Source organism: Tachyglossus aculeatus, chromosome 10, assembly GCF_015852505.1.
Source record: "Tachyglossus aculeatus isolate mTacAcu1 chromosome 10, mTacAcu1.pri, whole genome shotgun sequence".
In the NCBI taxonomy this organism is placed as follows: Eukaryota; Metazoa; Chordata; class Mammalia; order Monotremata; family Tachyglossidae; genus Tachyglossus; species Tachyglossus aculeatus.
The window spans coordinates 59,161,410-59,187,565 of record NC_052075.1 but is presented as its reverse complement, the minus strand read 5'-3'; the positions used below and the strand labels follow the sequence as shown (position 1 = coordinate 59,187,565).

At 58.5% G+C, this 26,156-nt stretch overlaps 1 protein-coding gene across 1 annotated transcript; it reads right to left on the bottom strand.

Annotated features, from left to right (window-relative positions):
* Positions 1–603: 603 nt before the first annotated feature.
* On the bottom strand, positions 604–25,538 carry ERBB3 (erb-b2 receptor tyrosine kinase 3). The gene is made up of 28 exons (XM_038752382.1): positions 25,296–25,538; positions 18,001–18,152; positions 16,692–16,881; positions 16,303–16,428; positions 16,026–16,091; positions 15,809–15,927; positions 14,973–15,114; positions 14,701–14,817; positions 14,484–14,604; positions 13,337–13,410; positions 13,077–13,167; positions 12,445–12,650; positions 12,234–12,366; positions 12,012–12,102; positions 11,749–11,903; positions 11,602–11,655; positions 11,329–11,470; positions 7,564–7,683; positions 7,377–7,475; positions 7,071–7,256; positions 6,627–6,782; positions 6,420–6,495; positions 6,163–6,309; positions 5,658–5,755; positions 5,041–5,181; positions 4,154–4,225; positions 3,459–3,747; positions 604–1,600 (listed from the first exon to the last, which is right to left on the bottom strand). The coding sequence occupies exons 1-28, from the start codon at positions 25,375–25,377 to the stop codon at positions 978–980; spliced, it is 4,068 nt and encodes a 1,355-aa protein (XP_038608310.1). The 5' UTR covers positions 25,378–25,538; the 3' UTR covers positions 604–977.
* Positions 25,539–26,156: the final 618 nt, after the last annotated feature.

Genomic DNA, 26,156 nt, shown 5'->3' with positions numbered 1-26,156 from the left:
GTATGTGTGTACACACCCCTTGGAGAGGGCAAGAGGGTGGGAGGAGGCCTCTGGGGTGATGGCGGTTGGTCTCTTGTGAGTCCGTCCATCATCAGTCCGCCCATCTGCCCCTCCTTCCTCAGTGTCCCCAGCCCGCTGCAGCCCGTCAGACAGGCCGAGCAGGCCGGGCTGGTTTCCTGGGCTCCCTGGGCCGCCCGCGGAGCAGCAGTACGCCCAAGGCTGGGACCCAGGTGTGCCCACTGCCCGACATTTCCCCGGGGCAGAGTTAGGCGAACCCTACTGCCCTGGTGGCTGAGCTCCACCGCCGCCCCCCAATCCCTACACCACAGCCCACCCAAATGGGAAACTTCACCAATTTATTGAAACGTAAAAAAAAAAATAAACACAGGCTCCTTCAGTGATGGGGGGCTAGTGCGGGGGGGAAATCCGAGTCCCAAAATGGAGGGGATTTTGAGGGTCGCTCTCCCAACACTCCACCCGTCCCCCTCCGGCCCTGAGTTCAAGCAGTCACTTGGCCGCCGCCCGGTCTAAGCCCCCATGCACGACCACCAGACTGGGGCCGGGAGTGGGGGGTGTCTTTGCCTCCCTCGCTCCACCCCCACCCTCTCAAAGGAAAATCAGTGGGCCGCGGTCCCACGCTCTCCCCGTGCCCCATCCTCCCTGACGGTGGGAGAGGACGGAGGGGGGCAGGGGGAAGGCTGATCCTTCATAGCTTCCGAGACATCCCCCCTCCCCAAACACACATCCACCCCCCCACCCCAACACACATCCACACACACCCACTCACACACCCGGCCACTCCACTCCCAGAGGGAGCTGGATCAAAAGGGGAGGAGGGGGATGCAAGGGAGGGAGAGAGGGGGCGAAATCGGGTAAAATCCCGTTGATTCGGTAAAAAAGTAAGTGAGAAACGGGCCGGGGGCCCGAGGCCGACAGCTGCCGGAGGTGGGGCGAGTCAGAGAGGGGTCCAGGCGGGGTCAGGAGCGGGGGGCCCCGGCTTTGGGGAACAGGCGGCTGTGCCAGTAGTCAGGGTTGTCGAAGGCCGAGTCGGCCACCTCCAGGCAGCGCAGGGGCTTCAGGCGGGCATCACGGGCACAGGGCTGGCGCCCGGCGGAACCCACCCCCCGCAGGGTCCCCATCTCCTCGTAGCCCTGGTCCCCGGGGGCGGGGGGCGACGGAGGGCTCCCGGGCCCCATGGCCGTGTAGTCCCCGGCCCCCAGCGGGCAGCCCCCGCCCCGCCGGTTCATGTACTGGTAGTCGTCGGTGGCGGCGGCGGCGTCCGGCCCCGGGGGCTCGGGCTGCAAGGGGCAGCTGTGGGTGCTGCCCAGCGACGCGCTCTGCTCCCAACTCAGTTCCATGTACTCGTAGCCCAGCTCTTCCAGGGAGCCCGGCCGGGACCGGGGCCTCGGGGCGGGAGCCGTGGCGGGGCCGGGGGCCCGCCCTCGCTTCCGCTGACGGTTCATGTACTCGTATTCTTCCTCGTCGGCATCCTCCTCCTCCTCCTCCTGGTCGGCGCCGTCGGCCTCCTCTTCCTCGGTGCCCAGGACGGAGCTGAGCCCCATGGACGAGGACAGGGTGCCGTCCCGCGAGCCGGGGAAACCTGGTGGGCAGAACGTGGGGACGGTCTCGTCAATCAATCAATCAATCGTATTTATTGAGCGCTTACTGTGTGCAGAGCACTCGTCGCGGGCGGGGAACGTGTCGGCCAACTCTGTTACGTTGTACCCTCCCCGGAGCGTAGTACAGGGCTTGGTACACAGTAAGCGCTCAGTCGATAACCCTGATCGACTGAGAAGACTCTTCTTTCTCCCTAAACCTCCATCTCCAAATCCTGCGGGCTCTTGCTTCCCAATCTCTCCAGTCTTCGCCCCTTCCTCTCCAGGCACTTGTCCCATCTCACTTGTCACTCAATCGTATTTATTGAGCACTTACCGTGTGTAGAGCAGTGCGCTGTCCTAAGCGCTTAGGGGACTAGAACAATCAACAGACACATTCCCTGCCCACACATACTCACAGTCTAGAGGGGGACTACTGCATCAGCCTCCTGGCTGACCTCCCCACTTCCAGTCTCTCCAATCCGGGTTTCACTCTGCTGGCCGTCGTCTGTCTTCCCTTTCTAGACTGTGAGCCCGTTGTTGGGAAGGGATTGTCTCTATCTGTTGCTGAACTGTACTTTCCAAGCGTTTAAGTACAGTGCTCTGCACGCAATAAGCACTCAATAAATAAGACTGACTGACAATGAATGAATGGCCAGATCACTCTGGTAAAATGTCCTTCCGCATCTATCTTCCCGCTCATACCAAAACCCTCCCCGGTTGTCCATCCCTCACCACATCCAGCAGAAACCTCTGTCCGTCAGCTTTTCCTTTAATCCCTCAGCTCTCTAGATTGTAAACTCGCTGTGGGTGGGTAATGTTTCTGTTGTATTGTTACAGCGCGGTGGGTGGGTAAATGTATCTGTTGTATTGTTAGTGTCCTCTCCCAAGCGCTTAATACAGTGCTCTGCACACAGTAAGCGCTCAATAAATACGACTAACTGACTCCCCTCTTCCTTATTCTCGCTCCTCTCCCACTCCACCCCAGCTCGCCCACTTCGCTCCTTTCAGGTTCAACCTACGCCCTGGGCTTCGACAATAATAATAAGAAGAATGTTGGTATTTGTTCAGCGCTTACTATGTGCCAACCACTGCTCTAAGCACTGGGGAGGTTACAAGGGGATCAGGTTGTCCCACGGGGGGCTCACAGTCTTAATCCTTCTTTTACAGATGAGGTAACTGAGGCACAGAGAAATCAAGTGACTTGCCCAAAATCACACGGCTGACGATTGGCAGAGCCGGGATTTGGACCCATGACCTCTGACTCCAAAGCCCGGCCACTGAGCCATGCTGCTTCTGCAATCTCCTCTCTCTCTCCCCGACCATCCCTTGCTCCCCCAACCCTGCCCCATCGGGTGGAACATCCTCCCCCTTCGCCCCTGGCAGACCACCGCTCTCTCCATCTTCCAAGCCCTTCTGAATTCCCACCTTCACCTCGCTCCTCGAACGCCAACCTACCCGCCGTGCTTCGATCTCATCTCTCATCGCCGACACCTTGCCCGTGTCCGCCTATGCCACACCACCACTCTCCCTGCCTTATTAAAATCGCATCGCTTCCAAGAGACCTTCCCCTACTGAGCCCTCATCTCCCTCGTCGCTCTTGCCCTTGGATTCGCCCCCCTCCCTCAGCCCCACAGCATTTACGTCCGTATCCGTACCTTACTTATTTACGTTAATGTCTATCTCCCTCTCTAAACTGTGAGCTCAATCGTGGGCAGGGTACCTATGAACTCTGTTGGACTGTACTCTCCCAAGTGTTTTTAGTACGGTGCTCTGCACACAGTAAGCACGTGATAAATACCACGCATTGGCTGAGGCCTTTCCCGATTCATTTCTAGCCCCGGGGCTCGAGCGTTCGGTCACCTTTGTTGCGACGGTCAGGCATGACGTAGCCATTGGCATCCTCCTCGTCCAGGCCGGTGGGGGTGAGCGGGGTGTGCGGGGTGAGCAGGCTGTGGCGCTGGGAGTGGTAGGCGCTGTCCCCGCGGGGCCGCGGACTGTAGCAGAGGCTCCCCGACAGCGAGAGCCCCTCCTGCAGCTCCGGCTCCGAACCGGTGCCCCGTCCCTCCGACGACTCGGACGCCAGCCGGCCCCGGTGGTTCGGGTGCAAGGAGCTCGGGCGCTGGGGCCGCTCCCCCCCAGGCCCTCCGGCCTGCGAGGCCGGGTCACGCAGGCAGACCGCAGACGGACGGACGGGCGGACGGACCCGCGGTGGGGAAGGAAGAGAGGCCAGGCGGGAGACCCGACCAGACGGATCCAGGGAGATCCCGGGGAAGGATCCAACAGACACGTGAAGAAACCACAGTCACGGGGAGTGACCAGAGAGAAGTGAGACCGGAGACATGGGAAGAGACCAAAGAGAAATGGGGATTTAGAGACCTCATCTGTAAGGAGTGAGGGGGTGGGCAGAGCAGCCCACCACCATCGCCCCCATGACCCATTTCCTCTGGACCCCGACTCGCCCACCAGCCCTGGGTCTGTCTCCTTTCTAGGCCCAACTGAGGGGTCAGGGGTCGGAGGTCCGTGAGCGGGGCTGGGAGAGCAGTGGGCTGGCGTACCTGCTGAGAGCTGCCGAGGCTAGGCTGGTTCATGGCCATGTATCCCGACCCTGGGCTCTGCAGGCTGTGGCTCTGGTTGGGGATGGGCGGGGGGAGGTGTATTAGGGAGTTCTGGGGGATCCCAGACCCTTCCCCCAAGGGGTCCCCACCCCTCCAGGAGCAGGAGAGACAGGAGAGAAGTCATCCGGAGATGGTGAGGCGATGGGCTAAAACAACTCATTTCCTCCTGTTCCCCGCCAAACCCTCTCCTCCCCGTGACTTTCTCAGCACGGTGGACACCACCACCATCCTCCCCGTCTCTCAAGTCGGTGGCCCTGGCGTTACCCTCGACTTCCCCTCTCTTTCACTCTTCCCCTCCCTTCTCTGTGCCTCGGTTACCTCATCTGTAAGATGGGGATTTAAACTGTGAGCCCCTCGTGGGCCAACCTGATCAACTCGTATCCTCCCCAGCACTTACAACAGTGCTCGGCGCATAGTAAGCGCTTAATGAATGCCATTATTATTATTATTTCATCCCGGCTCACCCCATCCAGGCTGCCTTAAAGCCTTCCATTAGCCCCAAAGATATCTCCAGAATCCACCCCGCCTCTCCTTCCAAACTGGTCCAGCAACTTGTCACTGCCCGACTGGACTACCGCCCTCCCGGACCAGGCAACGAGCCCACCGTGAGGGTTGGAGGCCCTGACCGCTTCTCCCCTCTCCTTGTCCATTCTCCTCTGTCTCCTCCTGGGGACTACTTTGTGTCTGTCGGCGCTGTTAGTCTGGAGGCTCCCTGAGGGCAGGATTGCACTCCACTGGGCTGGACTGTCCTCTCCCAAGTGCTCAGTCAGTGCTCCCCACACAGCGGGCGCTCAGTCGGTGTTGCTGAGGGATTGATTTGGTCTTACCCCGCGGGGCCGGGCCGGCTGGCTGAGGGGCAGGCTGACCACAGAGCCCAGCTCATCCTCTAGGTCAAAGTCCAACTCTGGCTCCAGGGCCAGCACCTCCACATCCTTGTCGTTCAGGGCCAGGCCCGGCCCGTTCTCCCTCTGTGCGGAGGGGAGAAGGACGGACGGGGTCGGACCTAGACTGGAAGCTCGTGGTGGGCAGGGAACGTCCCCACCAACTCTGCTGTGCTGGACTCTCCCAAGCACTCAGGACAGTGCTCGGCACACAGTAAGCGCTCGCTACTATTGGTTGATAGATTGATTAGAACCGTGGCATGGAGGGGGCAGGGGACAGGGCCCGGCCCACTCTCCCTCTGTGGGGAGAGGAACGGGAAGGGACACGTCTGGCGGTACGGTGGGGAGAAGGGTGGCGGGAGAGGGGCTGGGGGAGGTGCCGATGATGGCAGGGGCATGGCAAAAAACCACGCTGATGGGCTAGAGAGCAGAGTCCCCCCCACCAGCACGGTCTGAGACCCCGTGGGCACGGCCACCCAGGGGCTGCCGGTCATCTCGGTGGGGGGCGGGTCCCCACCCCCTTCCCGCGCCTGCCCCAACTGGGCCCTGCCCACCGGAGGCACCTTGATGACGAGGTAGCGGGGCGGGTCACGCGCCATGCGGGTGAACTCGTTGGCCAGCTCCTTGAACGTCGGGCGGATGTTCTCATCGATCATCCAGCCTGGCGTGGGCACGGGGGGATTGGTTAAGGGGAGGTGAGGGCCCGGGGGAGGGTGGTGGTCGGCAGGGGGTCAGCGGGGGTCACTAAGGGTTGGTGGGGGCAGCAAGCCTGGAGGGAGTCAGGAGGGGTGGCGGGGGCAGTGGATGCCCATGAGCATCAGTGGGGGGCAGGTGATGGTGGCAGGGGCCCACGGGCCGGGCCAGGGTCAGTGGCGGGGGGGAAGGGAGGGGAGACGGTGGTGGGCGTCCGTGAGGGTTGGCAGGATCGGCGGAGGGCCCGTGGGCACCAGCGAAGGTCGGCAGGGGACGGTGGCTATTGGCTGGGGCGGTGGAGGGGGGTGGCGCGGAGGTGAGGTCGGCAGGGTGAGCAAGGGGAGGTGGGTTGGCCATGTCGGCGGGGCGACTCACACTTGACCATGACCATGTAGACGTCGATGGTGCAGATCTGGGGCTGGGCCAGCCGCTCCCCCTTCTCCAGCAGGTCGGGGACTTCGGACAGACGCAGGCCGGAGTAGGGCTCCGCCCCAAACGTCATCAGCTCCCACACTGTCACACCTGGGCCGGGGCAGGCAGCGGGGTGGAGGGGAGGCAGTGAGGGGAGGTGCGGGAGGGCGGAGCGAGGCCGGAGGGGACGGAGCGGGGACCGTGAGGTGCCGGGCACTGACCGTAGCTCCAGACGTCGCTCTGGTGGGTGTACTTTCCGAAGTGGATACTCTCCAGGGCCATCCACTTTATGGGGGTCTGGGGAGAGAGCGGAGGAGGCCGGGGGGATGGAGGGGGCGGTCAGCGGGGAGGAGGGAAAGAGGTCACAGGGGAATCACGCCCCTGCCCCAAGGGACTGGCGACCCGCCCCGCCACCTCCCCGGGCCCACCTTGATGTCGCCATGGGAGAGTTTCTTGTCGTCGGGGGGCAGCAGGTCGGCCACGCCGAAGTCGGCCACCTGCACCTGGCTGGGAGACTTGAGCAGGACGTTGCGGGCGGCCAGGTTCCGGTGCACGAGTCCGTGCTCCTCCAGGTAGTACATGCCCTGCAGGGGCGGGCGGGCGGGCGCGGGACGGGGCACACCATTCAGGTCGGAGAAGCCCGGTCCTCACTCCCGCTGATGCCCACCTGCAACCTCCCAACTCCCATCCGTCCCTGAATTGGCAACCCGAACGCCGCCCCAGACTCTCCACCCTAGTGACCCGCACCCCCCGGCCCCTGTGGCCCCACCAGCGTCCACCTTGGCCACCTGTGCCCCCCAGCCCCCGCGGCCCCGCCGCCGCCCACCCCGGCGATCCGCAATCCCAGCCCCCGTGGCCCCGCCAGCGCCCACCTTGGCGATCTGCACGCCCCAGTTGAGCAGGAGCTGAGGCCCCAGGGCGTCCCGGTGCCTCCTCACGTGGTCCAGCAGGGAACCCAGGGGCAGGTACTGGGTCACCAGCTGCAGCGTCACCCCGGGGCACAGGCCCAGCAGGCGCACGATGTGGGCATGGTCCAGGCTGCCCATGGCCAGCATGTGCTGTGGGGGTGGGAGCAGCACCGGGAGTGAGCACAGGGTCGGCACCCCCAGTCCCCTGGGACACCCAGCTGCCCCCCGTCGCCGCAGTCTCCCGGCCCCCCAACCCCCCGGCCCACTCACGTCGGTGACGCTCTGGAAACCCTGCCGCCCGCTCGGGTCCTGGATCACCTTGATGGTGACGGGGATCTTGATGGACTCGCCTTCGGGGATCCACACGCCCTGGGGTTCGGGGGAGCGGGGTCAGCCCGACCCCCCGGCTCCGCCAGGCCCCGGCCCCACTTCCACCCCGTCCCAGGCCCCGCCCCACCTTGTGCACGGTGCCAAACACGCCGGAACCGAGGACTTTGAGACGCCGGAGCTCGGTCTCCTTGAAGATGCGGGCCAGGACTTTATTGGCCTTCTCGCTGGGGTCCAGGGGCTCAAGGCTCTGTGGAGGGTGGCCAGGGAGAGTGTGTGTCTGTCTCTCTCTCTCACGCCCCACCCCAGGAGTCTCTCTCACACGCAAACCACCAGCATTGTCAATCATTCATGCATTCATTCATTCAACTGTATTGAGCACTTAGTGCGGAGCACTGTACTAAGTGCTTGGGAGAGTACAACCTGATTTGCTTGTATCCATCCCAGGGCTTAGTACAGTGCCTGGCACACAGTAAGCGCTTAAGAAATACCATTATTATCATCACCTGCCTCGGTCTCCACACTGACCTCCCCGCCTCCAGACTCTCTCCCCTCCAGGCTGTACTTCGCTCTGCTGCCCGGATCATTTTCCTCAAACCCTCCAAACCTCTCCTGGTTGCCCAGCCCTCTCGGCATCCAATTCCCGCCCATCGGAGAAGCAGCGTGGCTCAGCGGAAAGAGCCCGGGCTTTGGAGTCAGAGGTCATGGGTTTGAATCCCGGATCCGCCGACTGTCAGCTGTGTGACTTGGGGCAAGTCACTTAACTTCTCTGGGCCTCAGTTCCCGCATCTGGAAAATGGGGATTAAAACTGTGACCCCGCCCGTGGGACAACCTGATCACCTTGTAACCTCCCCAGCGCTTAGAACAGTGCTTTGCACATAGTGAGCGCTTAACAAATACCATCATTATTATTATCATCAGCTTTAATAATAGTAATTATGGCATTTGTCAAGCGCTTACGATGTGCCAGGCACCGTACTAAGCGCTGGGGTAGATACAAGCCCCACGTGGCTCACAGTCTCAATCCCCATTTTACAGATGAGAAAAACGAGGCACAGAGAAGTGACTTGCCCAGGGTCACTCAGCCGACAAGCGGCGGAGTCGAGATTAGAACCCATGACCTCCTGACTCTCAGGCCCGAGCTGTATCCACTATGCTCTGCTGCTTCTCCCTTCTCCCTGTATATATGTTTGTACATATTTATTACTCTATTTATTTATTTTACTTGTACATATCTATTCTATTTATTTTATTTTGTTAGCACGTTTGGTTTTGTTCTCTGTCTCCCCCTTTTAGACTGTGAGCCCACTGGTGGGTAGGGACTGTCTCTATGTGTTGCCAACTTGGACTTCCCAAGCGCTCAGTCCAGTGCTCTGCACACAGTAAGCGCTCAATAAATACGATTGATGATGATGATGATGATTATGGCCCTCGGTCGGCTCTCTGTCTCCTGGAAGCCTTGTTCTTCTCCCTTTACGCCCCAATTTGCAACCCTCATTCCTGCCTGGACTCCCTCCTCTTTTCACACCCAGCAGTCCTCTGCTCTCCCATCTTCAAGGCCCTTCTGAAATAACACCTCCTCCAGGAAGCCTGCTCTGATTCATCCATCTCCTCACCCTATATCCCCCCCCAACCACCTGCCTCTTCAGCACTTTTGCATCACCTAGGCACTTTTGTATTCAGAATTTCTTGTAGAACTACTACTACTAATAATAGTTGTATTTACTAAGCACTTACCATGTGCCAAGCACTGTACTACACACTGCGTCAGATACACCTACAAGCATATCCTATGTACGCTGCCTGTAGTTGATTTTTGCGCCTGTCTCCCCTACTTACCACGTGCCAAGCACTGTACTACGCACTGCGTTAGATAATAATAATGGTATTTATTAAGCGCTTACTATGTGCAAAGCACCGTTCTAAGCGCTGGGGAGGTTACAAGGCGACCAGGTTGTCCCATGGGGGGCTCGCAGTCTTCCTCCCCATTTTACAGATGAGGTAACTGAAGCACAGAGAAGTTAAGTGACTTGCCCAAAGTCACACAGCTGACAATTGGCAGAGCCGGGATTTAATAATCATAATAATAATAATGGTGCCATTTGTTAAGCGCTTACTATGTGCAAAGCACTGTTCTAAGCTCTTGGGGGGATACAAAGTGATCAGGTTGTCCCACGTGGGGCTCACGGTCTTAATCCCCATTTTACAGATGAGGTCACTGAGGCTCAGAGAAGTTAAGTGACTTGCCCAAAGTCACACAGCTGACAATTGGCAGAGCCGGGATTTAATAATAATAATAATAATGTTGGCATTTGTTAAGCGCTTACTATGTGCAAAGCACTGTTCTAAGCGCTTGGGGGGATACAAAGTGATCAGGTTGTCCCACGTGGGGCTCACGGTCTTAATCCCCATTTTACAGATGAGGTAACTGAGGCTCAGAGAAGTTAAGTGACTTGCCCAAGGTCAAACAGCAGACACGTGGCGGAGCCGGGATTTGAACCCACGGCCTCTGACTCCAAAGCCCCGGCTCTTTCCACCGAGCCACGCTGCTTCTCTTCGATACAACACCTACAACCATATCCTACGTACGCTGCCTGTAGCTGATTTTCGCGCCTGTCTCCCCTACTCGACTATACGGTCCTCGAGAGCAGGAATCGCGTCTACCGATGCTACTGTCCTCTCCCAAGCTTTGTCACAGTGTCGTGCGCACTGTAGACTGTAAACCACCTGAGGGCAGGGGTCGTGTCTACTAACGCTACGGTCCTCTCCCAAGCGCTCAGCCCAGTGGGAGCTCAATCGGCGATGTTGACTGGCTGACGGAGCCGGTCACCCCCTAACCTGGGACCCGCAGGATGACGAGGGAGGGTTCAAGGTGGAGGCGGTCGGGAGGAGAGGAAAGGGCGTCAAAGGTCAGGCTGGGTGCGAGGGTCGCCGGTGGGTCCTCGTTGAGGATTGATTCGAGGGCGGGGGTGTCCCGAGGTGACCCTTGGGTACCGGCCATCTCAAGGTCAAAAGCTATCTCGTGACCACCTGAGACAGCAGGCGGAACTCGGACGTGAGGGTGGGACCCCCGCGACCAAATCTGCTAGATTGACAGCCCGAGCTGGGAATACAGAAGGTGTCCCTCGCCCCCGTGCCGATCAAATTAGGTATGGAGGAGGCGGAGAGGGCAGAGATTGGATAGACTGAGGCTGGAATGGCCTAGGGCACAGGCAATAAATACCTGTCGCCTCTGACCTTCGGGGTCAGAACACCAGGACACGCAGCAGCAGCCCCCCAAGTGTCTCTCCCTGCCCAGAAGGGCAGACGCCCGCTCTACAACCAGAACCAACACACTGAGGCAAGGGCCGCGGGATGGGTGAGTGTCTCGTGGGTGGGACCCAGGTATCCCGCTGCTGATGGGAATTACGAGCGGATTCCTCCCACGCAGGGAGAGCGCACTGTGAGAGCTGGCCGCCCACCACGTGCGCGGGGAATGGAATGAATTCTTCCCATGTGGGAAAGTAAGTAGATTCTTCCCGAGCGGGAAGTGCACATGGGTGAGAGTTAGCCAACTCACCCAAGCGCGATTAACGGATGATTGCGTTCCTCCCGTGTAGGGAAGCTCTAATATTGCCAATTGATTATACTCCTCCCGAAAGGGAAGCTCAATCCATTGCGCCTAAACAGATACATAAATTCAATTCACCTCGCGGAATAAATTTCATATAAAACTTAGGCTTTCCGTCCCCGGCCTCTCGCTCTCTCTCGCCTCGCCGATCACTGAACGAACCCGTACCCGGATGACGGGTGACGAGGGGGTCTACTGATGGGGAGGGAGGGGTGTCTCGTGGTCTCACAGTGGAGCGTGCCGCTGCTTGCCGCCCCCCCGGCACCCTCCCGCGGCCCCCTGACCTCTCCACGCTCCAGGTAGCGTCGCATGGCCCTCTTCTTTTGGATCTTGCGTCCGCGCCAGTAGAGCAGGGCCAGCACAGAGGCCAGGGTGAGCAGGACCACGCCTCCCACCATCGCCAGGCTCACCACCAAAGGGGCCTTGCTGCAAGGGGCATGGGGAAGGGGGGCGTGAGGGAAGAAGGACAAGGACAAGAGAGTTAGAGAGAGGCCGCTTCTCCTCCGGCCCCACCTCCTCCCCCACCGGCCTGTCCTCCCCGCCGCCCGGCTCCATACCTCGTCCCGGGCAGGGGTACGCCCAGGCAGCCCTGCAGTCCTGGACCGTCACACCTGACGGAGGAGACACGTGCGCCGGGGTCACATGCGGTCAGCCCCCGCCCCCCGGGGTGAGCCTCCCCACCCTCGGGAGCCCCGGCCCCTCACCCTTGAGTGCAGTTTTCATGGCAGAGCTGACACTCGTGCTGACCGTCTGGGTACTTGTTGATGGGACCGTTGACCCCCAGGAGCCCATGCGGGCAGCTGCCCACGCAGTGCGGCCCGTCCCGGAAGCGGGCACAGCGGGTGCAGGCGTCGGAGCCCTGGCGGGGAGGGGTGAACGCCGTCTTGGCTCCTCCCTTCTTTCAGGACCTGGCCCCCATCCCCTCTCCCGGGACCCCAGCCCCCGTCCCTCCCCGAGCCAGCCGTACCGAGCCGTTGCAGGTGGCCCCGCCCTCCACCAGCCGACACTCCGGGTGGCAGGGGAAACACTCGGACTCGCTGGAAAACTCCCTGGGCTCCCTGGCCGGCGGGATGAGGAAACGGGAAAGGTCACCCCCGAACTCCGCCCAGGCTGGGTGGAGGCTCCGTCCCGGCCCACGGCGTCCCCAGCCTCCCGGCCCCCGCTCCCCGATCCCGGCCCGTCGCCGTACCCCGAGAGGAAGTTGCAGTTGGGGACGCAGACGCCGTCGCGACTGTAGTTGCGGCAGGAGAGACACTGGCCGGGCCCGGGACCCCAGCAGCCTCCGTCGGAGCACAGGCCGTCGCACACCAGGCCCGCGGCCTCTGTTGGGGAGGACGGTCAGCGGCGGGCTGGCCGGCCCCGTTAGACCCCCGCCCCGTCAGGCCCAGCCCCCAGCTGACCGCACTCCTTCTTTGGCCGGTTCTTCTTGATGTCCAGTTGCTGGGTCCGGTCCCCGTGGAGCAGGCGCGACCAGTTCAGGGAGTGGTAGTAGCAGAGGCGCTGGTTGGAGCTGACGTAAACGCTGCCCGCGCTGATCTCCCGCAGGGACCTCAGCCCCAGCGACGTGACGTTGGCGTTCTTCATGATGAGCAGCGAGAAACCGCGGCTGCGGGGACGGGGTGGGGGGCGGTCAGAGGGCGGGGGTCAGCGCGCAGAGCGGAGCCGGGGGTGGAGGCCAGAACTAGCGGGTCTGAGTGAGGAGGTAGAGGAGGAGCGTGTAGGTTGGGGGAGCAGAGAGCACAGATCAGTCAGGAGCGGGGGCACAACTGGTTATCTTGCACCTACTCCAATGCTTAGTACAATTACTGGCACGTAGTGAGAGCTTATCAAATACCGCTATTATTATTATTAACTTGGGGGCAGGGCAGAGTTGGGGGAAGATCAGAGAAGAGGGGTTAGGGCAGAGGAGGAGCAGAATGGTGGGTGGTAGGGGGGTGTCGGATCCCTAGGGAGAGGCCCGGAGCTGGGCAGAGGGGGACCCAGGCCTGTCCCGTCATCCCCCCGGCCTCCCTGCCCCTTTTCCTGGTCTCACTTGTAGAGGCTCCGCCCGCCAATGGTGGTCAGGTTGGAGAAGACGCTGAAGTTGTGCATGTGGGGAGGCCACGACTGGATGTTCAAGTAACCTGGACCAAAGGGGCGAGCTCAGGGCTGACCCCAGAGCCCCCCAGCCCCGTCGACCCCCTCTGTCCACTCTCGCCGGGGCTCTCTCTGACCGAGCTGGACAAAGCAGAAGACCTCGGGGCTGACCCCAGAGCCCCCCCGGCCCCCTCGGTCCCCTCTGGCCACGCTCACCGGTGATCTCTCGGACCGTGAGGAACACATTGAGCTTTTCCGGATCCAGGGCGGAGATGTTGTGCCAGGCGTCCCTGGGGGAGGAGAGCCGAGTTTTAGCCGGGGTGGGGGAAGAGAGGGAAGGGACGGGGGTCCTCCCTTTATTCTTTTCCCCTCCCAGCCCTACGGCACTTATGTACGTATCTGCAATTTTGTTTATTTATATTAACATCCGTCTCTCCCTTTAGACCGTAAGCTCACTGTGGGCAAGGAATGTGTCTGTTATATTGTTCTAGTGTACTTTCCCAAACGCTGAGTACAGTGCTCTGCACACAAGTGCTCAATAAATCTGACCGACTGACCGGATGGGCCTGGGGGGGCAGGAAGAGGGATCAGGGAGGGGCTGACGCTTGCAGGGCAGTGGCCAGGATGTCCGGGTTGAGGGTGGTAGTCCAAGGGTTAGGGACGGCCTGACAGCTGCATGCCGGTGAGCAGGAAGTCCCCCGCTAGATGGGAAGCTGCTGGAGGGCAGGGAACGCGTCTACTACCTCTACTGAACTCTCCCAAGCGCTTAGTACGATGCTCGGAACACAGCATTTAGACTGTGATCTCGCTGCGGCCAGGGAATGCGTGTCTGTTTATCGTTAGGGTGTGCTCTCCCAAGAGTTTAGTACAGGGCTTTGCACACAGTAAGCGCTCCATAAATACACTGAATGAATGAATGACCAGAGTGTAAGCTCTTTGAATCAATCAATTGTATTTATTGAGCTCTTACTGTGTGCAGAGCACTGTACTAAGTGCTCGGGAAGTACAAGTTGGCAACATATAGAGACGGTCCCTACCCAACAGCGGGCTCAGAACGGTATTTGGAGCACAGTAGACTGCAAGCTCCTTGACAGTGCTCTGCACACAGTAAGCGCTCAATAGATACGATTGATTGATTGATTGATTGAAGGCAGAGATACGGTACCTACTATCTCTACCAGACGATCGCAAGCGCTTAGTATAAGGTGTGGCACACAGTACATCGTAAGCCCTTGAGGGCAACTAAGTCTACTGTACACTTCCAAGCATTTAGTACAGCGCTCTGCACACGGAGCTCAATAAATACCACCGACTGATTGACCGGGAGGGTTGGGCTGGGGTCAGGATTTGGGGAGCGACTGACCCTTGCAGGCCAGTGACCAGGAAATCCAGGTTGCCCAGGATCTTGGTGCAGTTCACAAACCGGTCAATGTTGCTGGAGTCCACGGTCTGGAAGCGGCTCCCAGAGCCCGTCCCCTCGCAGGCTGCGCGGGGAGGAAGGGAGGCCGTTGGGGGAGGCCGGGAGAGGGGACCGGGTGGGAATGGGGGGGTGGGACTCCCGGAGTTAACTTCCCCCTCACCTTTGGGGCACAGCCCCCCGCACGGCTCACAGAAACGCAGCCCCCCGCCCCGCTCCACTTCCATCTTGTCTCCGGGGCAGGCGCGGACGCAGGACGTCTGGTCCACCACGAAGTTATCTGAGAGGAGGCGGTGGGAGGCAGTCCGTCACAGATACACCCATCTGTGCCAGCGGCGCCCACCGTACTCCGCCCACCCCCCTTTCTATTTACGGGGACGGCCAGAACCCCTCCCCACCCCCGGAGACAGCTGACTCCGCCACCCGGCTACTCACGGGGACAGCTGGCCACGCAGACTCCCCCAAACTGGAATTTGATGTTGGGGTTCGGCTCCAGCTGGAACATGAGCTGGTTGTAGATGAGGGGCAACGGGCACCGGTTGACGCAGGCCCCGCTGTCATTGAAGTGTCGACAGGCCTGGGGGGCAGAGCCGGGGTCAGAGCCGGGATCCCGGCAGACTCGTCCGTCCCCCGGCTCTCTATCCCTACTGGGGAGTCCGAGTCCTGCTCGCCCCCACGGACAAAGCCGCCCGACATGGAGCAGAACTTCGCCCCCGCCCCAAGGAGAGCCACCTAAGACCCCCCCCCCCATCTTTTAGACTGTGAGCCCACTGTTGGGTAGGGACTGTCTCTATATGTTGCCAACTTGTACTTCCCAAGCTCTGCACACAGTAAGCGCTCAATAAATACGATTGATGACGATGGTGTTCAGCGCGCACCCCAAGACCCGCCCCCTACCCCGACGTGGACTAACCGGCGTCCCGACCTTTCCCCCTCCCTCTACGAACAATAATAATAATAGTAATTACGGTGTCTGTTAAGCATTTACTGTGCGCCAGCCACTATACCGAACACTGTGGTGGATACGAGCAAATTGGGTTGGACACAGTCCCTGTCCCGCAAGGGGCTCACCGTCTTAATCCCCATTTTCCAGATGAGGTAAGTGAGGCACGGAGAAGTGAACTGACTTGCCCAAGGCCGCACGGCAGACAAGTGGCAGAGCCTGGATTAGAACCCACGACCTGCCGGCTCCAAGACCCGAGCTCTTTCCCCCACACCAAGCTGCTTCTCTCTACCACTCCCCCCGACCCCCAGCCTCCCGGCGGGCGTACGAAGCAGTCGGAGTTCCGGGGTCCCGCACAGCCCCCCGCACACTCGTCGTGGCAGCACTCGTTGGGGTTGGGGCCAAAGCAGTGGCCGTTACACTGGGGAGCGCAGATCGTCTTGGTCACTGGAGGGGACGGGAGGGGAGGGCGGGATCAGGGAAGGGAACGGCCTCCGTCCGGGCCCCTCGCACCCCTGCCCGGGGAGAGGGGGGTCGGTACCCACAGGTCTGGCAGTTCTCCGGCCCGGGACCCCAGCACTTGCCGCCGCACTTCTCGTGGCACGGAGGACCTGGAGAGATGGTAAACAAGTCATCAGGGGGGTGGACACCCCCACCCCACCTCAGGCCCCAGGCCAGTGTAAGGGATCCCACCGGGGGAACCCTAAATCTAAACCCTCGACCAGCGCCCTGCTAGCCCGGCCTGGGTTCCCGAGCGAAAGGCTGGGGCACAGTTGGCAGGCTGGGCACGGCGTTCAAGGTGCAGGGGCCGGCGCCACTCACAGCTCTGCCCGTTGCCGTTGACCACGATCATGGCCCGGTGATCCCGCACGATGTCCTTCCAGTCGATGGTGTCCATGTGGCAAAGCTTCTCGTTGCGTTCGATATAAACTCCCCCGGCCAGGATCTCTGGGGGGGGCCGGGAGGGAGCGGGTCAGGGCCGTGCCAGCCCCACACCAGCCCCCACCCCGCGACCCCTCTCCCGGGGGGGGGGGGCGGGGGCTGCCGGGGAGGGAGCGGGGAGGGCTGGGCTCCTCACACAGACACCTGTCCGGGATCCGGTTTGGCAGGTGAGGCGGGGCCCGGGGCCATCCACCTCCTGCTTGTTTTCCCCCAGTGCCAGGGGCGGGGGGCGGGCGGGGGGGACGTGGGCAGGGAGCGTGGACTCTGACCGGTGAGCTGGGTGAGGCGGAGCTGGCGCAGAGCGTGGCTGCTGCTGTTGGTGTTGTAATTGAGCAGGACAAAGAGCGCGAACTTGCCCTCGTAGAGCTGAGTGCCCCGTACCACCCGCAGGTTGGGCAGCGGCAGTTCCGAGAACTCGTTCATGGCCACCAGCACGTAACCTGTCACCTCCCGGATCCACTGCGGGGCACGAGGCAGTTACTCACACGCGGATCCTTCCCCCCCGACCTCCGGCTCCCTCCCGACGGACCCCCGGGAGCCCACGGACTCCCCCCCGCCCCCGCACTTATGTCCATATCCGTCACTGATTTATTTAATAATAATAATAATAATGGCATTTCTTAAGCGCTTACTACGTGCAAAGCACTGTTCTAAGCACTGGGGGGGATACAAGATGATCAAGTTGCCCCACATAGGGCTCACAGTCTTAATCTCCATTTTACAGATGAGGCTCAGAGAAGTTAAGTGACCTGCCCAAGGTCACACGGCAGACGTGGCAGAGCCAGGATTTGAACCCATGACCTCCGACTCCAAAGCCCGGGATTTTTCCACTGAGCCATGCTGTTTATTGATGTCTGTCTCCCCCTCTAATAATTGTGGTATCTGTTAAGCGCTTACTACGAGCAAGGCACTGAGGTGGATACAACAAATCAGGTTGGACACGGTCCCTGTCAATCAATCAATCAATCGTATTTATTGAGCGCTTACTGTGTGCAGAGCACTGTACTAAGCGCTTGGGAAGTCCAAGCTGTCAACATATAGAGACGGCTCCTACCCAACAGTGGGCTCACAGTCTAGAAGGGGTAGGGGTCCCACGTGGGGCTCACAGCCTCAATCCCCATTTTACAGAGGAGGGAACTGAGGCTCAGAGAAGTGAAGTGACGTGCCTAAGGTCACACAGCAGACAAGGGGCGGAGCCGGGATAGACTGAACTCTAGGCTGTGAGCTCGTTGTGGACAGGGAATGTGTCAGTGTACTGTGGGAACTGAGGCTCAGAGAAGTGAAGTGACTTGCCTAAGGTCACACAGCAGACAAGGGGCGGAGCCGGGATGGACTGAACTCTAGGCTGTGAGCTCGTTGTGGACAGGGAATGTGTCAAGTGTATTGTTACATTGCTCAGTACGGTGCCCTGCACACAGTAAGCGCTCAATAAATAACCATCGAATGAGTGGATCCCTGGGAGTCCAAGCCCACGGGCCGTCGTCTCTGTCCTCGCCTCCACCCCTCACGCCGCCTTCCTTGGGGGTCCGAGCCCACGGGGCCGCGGAGCGGGGCAGGGGCCGGCCCATCGGGGCTGACCTGCAGGAAGGACAGGTCCAGGCTGTATCCGGTCAGCACAATCTCCAGGTTCCCCATGACCACCTCGCACCGGTTGTACATCTTGTACAGCGTCTGGTACTGGTTCTCGGCATCCCCGGTCACGCTGAGCCCGTTCAAGGTCCCCGTGCACACTGGGGGTCGGGGCACAGAATCAGTCAATCAATCAATCGTATTTATTGAGCACTTACTATGTGCAGAGCACTGGACTAAGCGCTTGGGAAGTACAAATTGGCAACACAGAGAGACAGTCCCTACCCAACAGTGGGCTCACAGTCTAAAAGGGGGAGACAGAGAAGAAAACCAAACAGACTAACAAAATAATCAATCAATCAATCAATCGTATTTATTGAGCGCTTACTATGTGCAGAGCACTGGACTAAGCGCTTGGGAAGTACAAATTGGCAACACATAGAGACAGTCCCTACCCAACAGTGGGCTCACAGTCTAAAAGGGGGAGACAGAGAACAGAACCAAACATACCAACAAAATAAAATAAATAGAATAGATATGTACAAGTAAAATAGAGTAATATAAATATGTACAAACATATATACAGGTGCTGTGGGGAAGGGAATCAGGTAAGATGGGGGGGATGGAGACGAGGGGGGCGTCGGATTTGCCCCCCTGAAACCTCCTCCCCCCCCGCAGCCCAGACAGCCGGATCCCCCCACACCTCTGGGAGGGCAATCCATCAATCAATCGTATTTATTGTGTGCAGAGCACTGTACTAAGCGCTTGGGAAGTCCAAGTTGGCAACATATAGGGACAGTCCCTACCCAACAGTGGGCTCACAGTCTAGAAAAGGCACAGGGAGTCGGGGGGGCTGAGAGGAGGGAGCTGGCCCTAAGGGCAGGGAGGCAAGTCAGGGGGAGGGGGTGGCTACAGTGTAGCCCCCCTCACGGGGTCCCGGGAATAAAGAGACTTCGGGCCCCCCTTCCTCGGGGCACACAGCGTCCATTGTGCCCGAAGTGGGGGTGGGGAGGGGGCGGCCGGGCCCACAATGGGGCGATTCTGCCCGATTGGAGGGGGCTGCCCCAACCCCGGCCCCCGCCCAGGCCTCAGATGTGACCTCACTTAAGTGGGGAGGGGGGCGGTCAATGGGGGCTTTGTCTCTCGGCCCGCAGATAAGACCCCCACCTTGCTCCCTGGCCGCGCGGGATTCGCACCCATCCCCTCGGAGGCGGCCAGGGGCCCAGGTGGGGGGGGGCGTCGGCCTCCGCTCCGCCCTCCCCCCAACCGGGGTAGGCGTGGAGGTGGGCACAGAACCAGCTGGCACCACCCGCCCTGCCCCCGGGCAGTGCCAGCTCAGCGGGAGGCGGGCGAGGCGGGCTCAAGGAGGCAGGGAAACATACTGGGACCCGGACCGTCCCCCAATTAATCAATCAACCAATCGTATTTATTGAGCGCTCACTGTGTGCACAGCACCGGACTAAGCGCTTGGGAAGCCCAAGTTGGCAACATACAGAGACAGTCCCTACCTAACAGTGGGCACACAGTCTAAAAAGGGGGAGACACAGAACAAAACCAAACATACTAACAAAATAGAATAGATATGTACAAGCAAAATAGAGTAATAATCAATCAATCAATCGTATTTATTGAGCGCTTACTGTGTGCAGAGCACTGGACTAAGCGCTTGGGAAGTCCAAATTGGCAACATATAGAGACAGTCCCTACCCAACAGTGGGCACACAGTCTAAAAAGGGAGAGACACAGAACAAAACCAAACATACTAATAGAATAGATATGTACAAGCAAAATAGAGTAATAATCAATCAATCGTATTTATTGAGCGCTTACTGTGTGCAGAGCACTGTACTAAGCGCTTGGGAAGTACAAGTTGGCAACATAGAGAGACAGTCCCTACCCAACAGTGGGCTCACAGTCTAAAAGGGGGAGACAGAGAACAAAGCCAAACATACTAACAAAATAAAATAAATAGATGTGTACAAGTAAAATAAATAAATAGAGTAATGAATATGTACAAACATATATACATATATACAGGTGCTGTGGGGAAGGGAAGGAGGTAAGATGGGGGGAGGGAGAGGGGGACGAGGGGGAGAGGAGGGAAGGGGCTGAGTGTGGGAAGGCCTCCTGGAGGAGGTGAGCTCTCAGTAGGGCCTTGAAGGGAGGAAGAGAGCGAGCTTGGCAGATGGGCAGAGGGATTGGGGGCATTCCGGGCCCGGGGGAGGACGTGGGCCGGCACGGCAGGGAGCCCGAGAATCAATCAATCAATCAATCAATCAATCGTATTTATTGAGCGCTTACTGTGTGCAGAGCACTGTACTAGGCGCTTGGAGAAGCCCTCCTGCCCACTGATGACGGGGAAGGGTGGGGGGCTTCGGCCTGTGGGAGCCCCTGCCCGTCGGTGGGCCGCGTCCAGGAGGGGCAGGGGCAATCAATCAATCGTATTTATTGAGCGCTTACTGTGTGCAGAGCACCGTACTGTATATATGTTTGTACATATTTGTTACTCTATTTATTTATTTATTTTACTTGTACATATCTATTCTATTTATTTTGTTAGTCTGTTTGGTTTTGTTCTCCGTCTCCCCCTTTTAGACTGTGAGCCCGCTGTTGGGTAGGGACTATGTTGCCAACTTGGACTTCCCAAGCGCTTAGTCCAGTGCTCCGCACGCAGTAAGCGCTCAATAAATACGATTGATGATGATGATGATGTACTAAGCGGTGGGGAGACGGGACCCCCCGGGAATGTGGCAGGGGAAGGGCAGGGCCCCCTCCCTCCCCCCAATCCGGGGCCTCCCCCCCTCCCGCCCCCCTTGTCCAGCAGCGGGGACAAAGGAGCCATAGTCGGGGATAGACGGGGCCGGATGCCCAGAGGCTGGGAGAATTAGATAAGGGACAGGGGAGGGGAGGGATGGGATGGGAGGGGGTCGTCTAACCCCCACCCCCCACCCCAACTCCGGGAACTGACAGCCCCGACGCCTGCCTCTCTCCTCGTGGCTATCTGTAATCTCCCCAGCGCTTAGAACAGTGCTTTGCACATAGTAAGCGCTTAACAAATGCCATCATTATTATTATTATTTCCCGGGCAGTTTAGAGGCCCCGGAGAGCGAGGAAACTCCCTAAAACTCTGCTAAGGGAGGCAGGTGGGATTGACTGGGGAAGAGGCCCCTCCGCCCCCTCCCCCGCGCGGGAGTGTCCAGTTCAAGGCTCCGGAGCCTAAATTTAGTTTCGGCAACTGCGGGGGAGGGACAGGTGCAGCCCCCCAACCCTGCCCAGCCCCTTGCTCTCTTTTTTTGAATCGCCAGCCGCCCCCTCCACCCAACCGTGGGGGTCAGAGCCCACTGTTGGGTGGGGACTGTCTCTGTGTGTTGCCAACTTGGACTTCCCAAGCGCTTAGTACAGTGCTCTGCACACAGTGGGCGCTCAATAAATACGATTGATGATGATGACAACCCCCCCCCCCCCCCCAGCCCCCGGCCCGGTCTCTTCTCCAGACCCCGGGGGAAAGTCTGGAGTCTCCATCCTCCTTGGGGAAGGGGCGCCTATTCTTGGGAAGTGGGGTGGCAGAATCAATCAATCGTATTTCTTGAGCGCTTACTGTGGGCAGAGCACTGTACTAAGCGCTTGAGGATAGTGGGTTCTTGGGTGCGGGGGCAGAAAGGACGTCAGCCCTTAGCAGGGGAGAAAGGGGGCTCGCCTGGCCTTAATTGGGGGGCAGGGGGCTCACCTGGTCTTAGTTGTAGGGACAAGGCTTTCTTTTAGCTATGAGTTCGCAGGGCGGGGGGTGTCGGGGGTTTAGACTGTGAGCCCACTGTTGGGTAGGGACTGTCTCTATATGTTGCCAACTTGGACTTCCCAAGCGCTTAGCACAGTGCTCTGCACGATTGATTGATTCTCTGACCTCAGCTAAGGGGCAGAGATTTCGCCTGGTCTTAGCTGGGGGGGGCAAAGGAATACGCCTGGTCTGGGCTGGGGGGGACGCCTGCTTTGGGCTCGGGGAACTAGGGGATGTGCCAATCAATCATCAATCAATCGTATTTATTGAGCGCTTACTGTGTGCAGAGCACTGGACTAAGCGCTTGGGAAGTACAAGTTGGCAACATAGAGAGACAGCCGGGTGACAGGGGGTTCGCCTGCTTGGTTTGGTTTTGTTCTCTGTCTCCCCCCTTTTAGACTGTGAGCCCACTGTTGGGTAGGGGCTGTCTCTATATGTTGCAAACTTGGACTTCCCAAGCGCTTAGTCCAGTGCTCTGCACACAGCAAGCGCTCAATAAATACGACTGTGATTTGGGGGACAGGGGGTATGTCTGGTTTTAATTGGGGGGAACAGAGGTATTGACTGGCTTTAGCTTGGGGAAACAGGGGGTAACCATCAATCAATCAATCAATCAATCGTATTTATTGAGCGCTTACTGTGTGCAGAGCACTGGACTAAGCGCTTGGGAAGTACAAATTGGCCACATATAGAGACAGTCTCTACCCAACTGTCGGGCCTCAGCAGGGGGCACGGGGCGTTTGCCTGCTTTTGTCTTGGAGGAACTAGGGCTAAGCGCTTAGTCCAGTGCTCTGCACACAGTAAGCGCTCACTAAATACGATTGATTGATTGATTGAACTAGGGCAGGCCTGCTAGGTTTGTACGGATTTACTGCCCTATTTATTTCTTTATTTTACTTATACATATCCATTCTATTTATTTTGTTAATATGTTTTGTTGTCTGTCTCCTCGTTCTAGACTGTGAGCCCACTGTCGGGTAGGGACCGTCTCTAGACGTTGCCAACTTGGACTTCCCAAGCGCTTAGTCCAGTGCTCTGCACCCAGTAAGCGCTCAATAAATACGATTGATTGATTGATTGATTGAGTGGAGGGCGGGACGGGCCACCTCTCTCTCTCTCCCCCATCCCTTATCACCTGGACTTGGTCCTTTCGCTTGTCTGGGTCCCGCCCTGGGCTGCCCCCCCCACACCCCAAAAGAGGAGAACGGGGTGGGGCCTGCCTTGTTTCGCCAAAACAACAGCTCCCCCCTCCCCCCCCGCCACCGAAACCCGGCAGCGGACGAAACCCGAGAAGTGGGGAGTCCAGCAAGTTTTCCCAGGGCCCCGGTTCACCTGGGTCCTCCGCCCCGGGCGACCGGGGGTGGTGGGGGGTCCCCGCGGAGCGACTCCCCCAAGAAGGCCCACCGTTGGGTAGGGACCGTCTCTCTACGTTGCCAACTTGTACTTCCCAAGCGCTTAGTCCAGTGCTCTGCACACAATAAGCGCTCAATAAATACGACTGAATGAATGAATGCCAACTTGTACTTCCCAAGCGCTTAGTCCAGTTCTCTGCACACAGTAAGCGCTCAATAAATACGACTGAATGAACGAATGCCAACTTGTACTTCCCAAGCGCTTAGTCCAGTGCTCTGCACACAGTAAGCGCTCAATAAATACGACTGAATGAATGAATGCCAACTTGTACTTCCCAAGCGCTTAGTCCAGTGCCCTAGACACAGCAAGCGCTCAATAAATACGACTGAATGAATGAATGCCAACTTGTACTTCCCAAGCGCTTAGTCCAGTGCCCTGCACACAATAAGCGCTCAATAAATACGACTGAATGAATGAATGCCAACTTGTACTTCCCAAGCGCTTAGTCCAGTGCCCTAGACACAGCAAGCGCTCAATAAATACGACTGAATGAACGAATGCCAACTTGTACTTCCCAAGCGCTTAGTCCAGTGCTCTGCACACAGTAAGCGCTCAATAAATACGACTGAATGAATGAATGCCAACTTGTACTTCCCAAGCGCTTAGTCCAGTGCCCTAGACACAGCAAGCGCTCAATAAATACGACTGAATGAATGAATGCCAACTTGTACTTCCCAAGCGCTTAGTCCAGTGCCCTAGACACAGCAAGCGCTCAATAAATACGACTGAATGAACGAATGCCAACTTGTACTTCCCAAGCGCTTAGTCCAGTGCTCTGCACACAGTAAGCGCTCAATAAATACGACTGAATGAACGAATGCCAACTTGTACTTCCCAGGCGCTTAGTCCAGTGCCCTGCACACAGTAAGCGCTCAATAAATACGACTGAATGAATGAATGCCAACTTGTACTTCCCAAGCGCTTAGTCCAGTGCCCTGCACACAATAAGCGCTCAATAAATACGACTGAATGAATGAATGCCAACTTGTACTTCCCAAGCGCTTAGTCCAGTGCTCTGCACACAGTAAGTGCTCAATAAATACGATTGAATGAATGAATGCCAACTTGTACTTCCCAAGCGCTTAGTCCAGTGCTCTGTACACAGTAAGCGCTCAATACGATTGAATGAATGAATGCCAACTTGCACTTCCCAAGCGCTTAGTCCAGTGCTCTGCACACAGTAAGCGCTCAATAAATACGCCAGAATGAATGCCAACTTGTACTTCCCAAGCGCTCAGTCCAGTGCTCTTCACACAGCAAGCGCTCAATAAATACGACAGAATGAATGAATGCCAACTTGTACTTCCCAAGCGGTGCTCTGCACACAGTAAGCGCTCAATAAATACGATTGAATGAAGGCATGCCAACTTGTACTTCCCAGGCGCTTAGTCCAGTGCTCTGCACACAGTAAGCGCTCAATAAATACGACTGAATGAAGGAATGAAAGAGGGGTCGCGGGTGGCTCAAACTTTCCTCCTCCCCGACGGGGCAGGCGCCCCGAAGCTCGAAGGCCTCCGTCCGTCCGTCCCTCCTTCTCCCGTCAATCAATCAATCAATCGTATTTATTGAGCGATTACTGTGTGCAGAGCACTGTACTATAATAATAATAATGGCATTTATTAAGCGCTTACTATGTACAAAGCACTGTTCTAAGCGCTGGGGAGATTACAAGGCGATCAAGTTGTCCCACGGGGGTGCTCACAGTCTTCATCCCCATTTTACAGATGAGGTGACTGAGGCCCAGAAAAGTTAGGTGACTTGCCCCAAGCCACACAGCTGACATCTGGCAGGGCCGGGATTTGAACCCATGAACTCCGTGCTCTTTCCGGTGAGCCACGCTGCTTCCCGAGCGCTTAGTCCAGCGCTCTGCACGCAGTAAGCGCTCAATCAATACGATTGATGATGATGATAATCAATCGATCGTATTGATTGAGCGCTGTGTGCAAAGCGCTGGACTAAGCGCTTGGGAAGTACAAATTGGCAACCTCTAGAGACAGTCCCTGCCCACCAGCGGGCTCACAGTCTAAAAGGGGGGAGACAGACTTCTCACGCGCTTGGGAAGTCCAAGTCGGCAACACAGGGAGCCGGTCCCTCCCCAACAGCGGCCATCGCTTACCTGCCTGCGACCCGCCCAGCTCAGAGCCCCGGGCCAGGCTGAGCATCCAGCACAGCACCTGCAGGGCCACCGCCCCGTTCATAGCCGCGACGGGGGCCCCGGACCATGGGCTCCCGGGGGCACCTGAGCCGCACGGGAACCGGGAGGAGGAAAGTTTGCAGAGGCGACGCAAGGAGGGGTTGGAGCGGGATACAGGGGGAAAAAAGAAGGAGGGAGGAGGAGGAGGAAGGGGACGGAGGGTGAGTCACAGTCGGGCTGGGCCTTGGACGAGCTCTGCAAAGTCGACTTGGTCCCCGCCCCGCGCGCGCCCAGCCCCGGGCCTCGCGCTCCCCCCCCGCGCTGATTGGCCAGCCGCCCGGGGTCCCCCTCCCGCGGCCCAATCACAGCGCGGCTCGCCCCGGGGGGCGGGAAAGAGGAGGACCTGCCGGGGAAAATGCCCGACACCCCCGCTGCGGGGCGCTATGGAGCCCCGCCCCGCCGGCTAATACCAGCCCCGTCCGGTTCTCCCACTTCCCCCCTCTACTACTACTACTAATAGACTGTGAGCCCACTGTTGGGTAGGGACTGTCTCTATGTGATGCCAATTTGTACTTCCCAAGCGCTTAGTACAGTGCTCTGCACATAGTAAGCGCTCAATAAATACGATTGATTGATTGATTGATTACTAATGATGGCATTTAGTAAGCGCTTACTATGTTCTAAGCGCTGGGGAGGTAACAAGGTAGCAGCGTGGCTCAGTGGAAAGAGCACAGGCTTTGGAGTCCGAGGTCATGGGTTCAAATGCCGCTCCACCACTTAGCTGTGCGACTGTGGGCAAGTCACTTCTCTGGGCCTCAATTACCTCATCCGGAAGATGGGGAT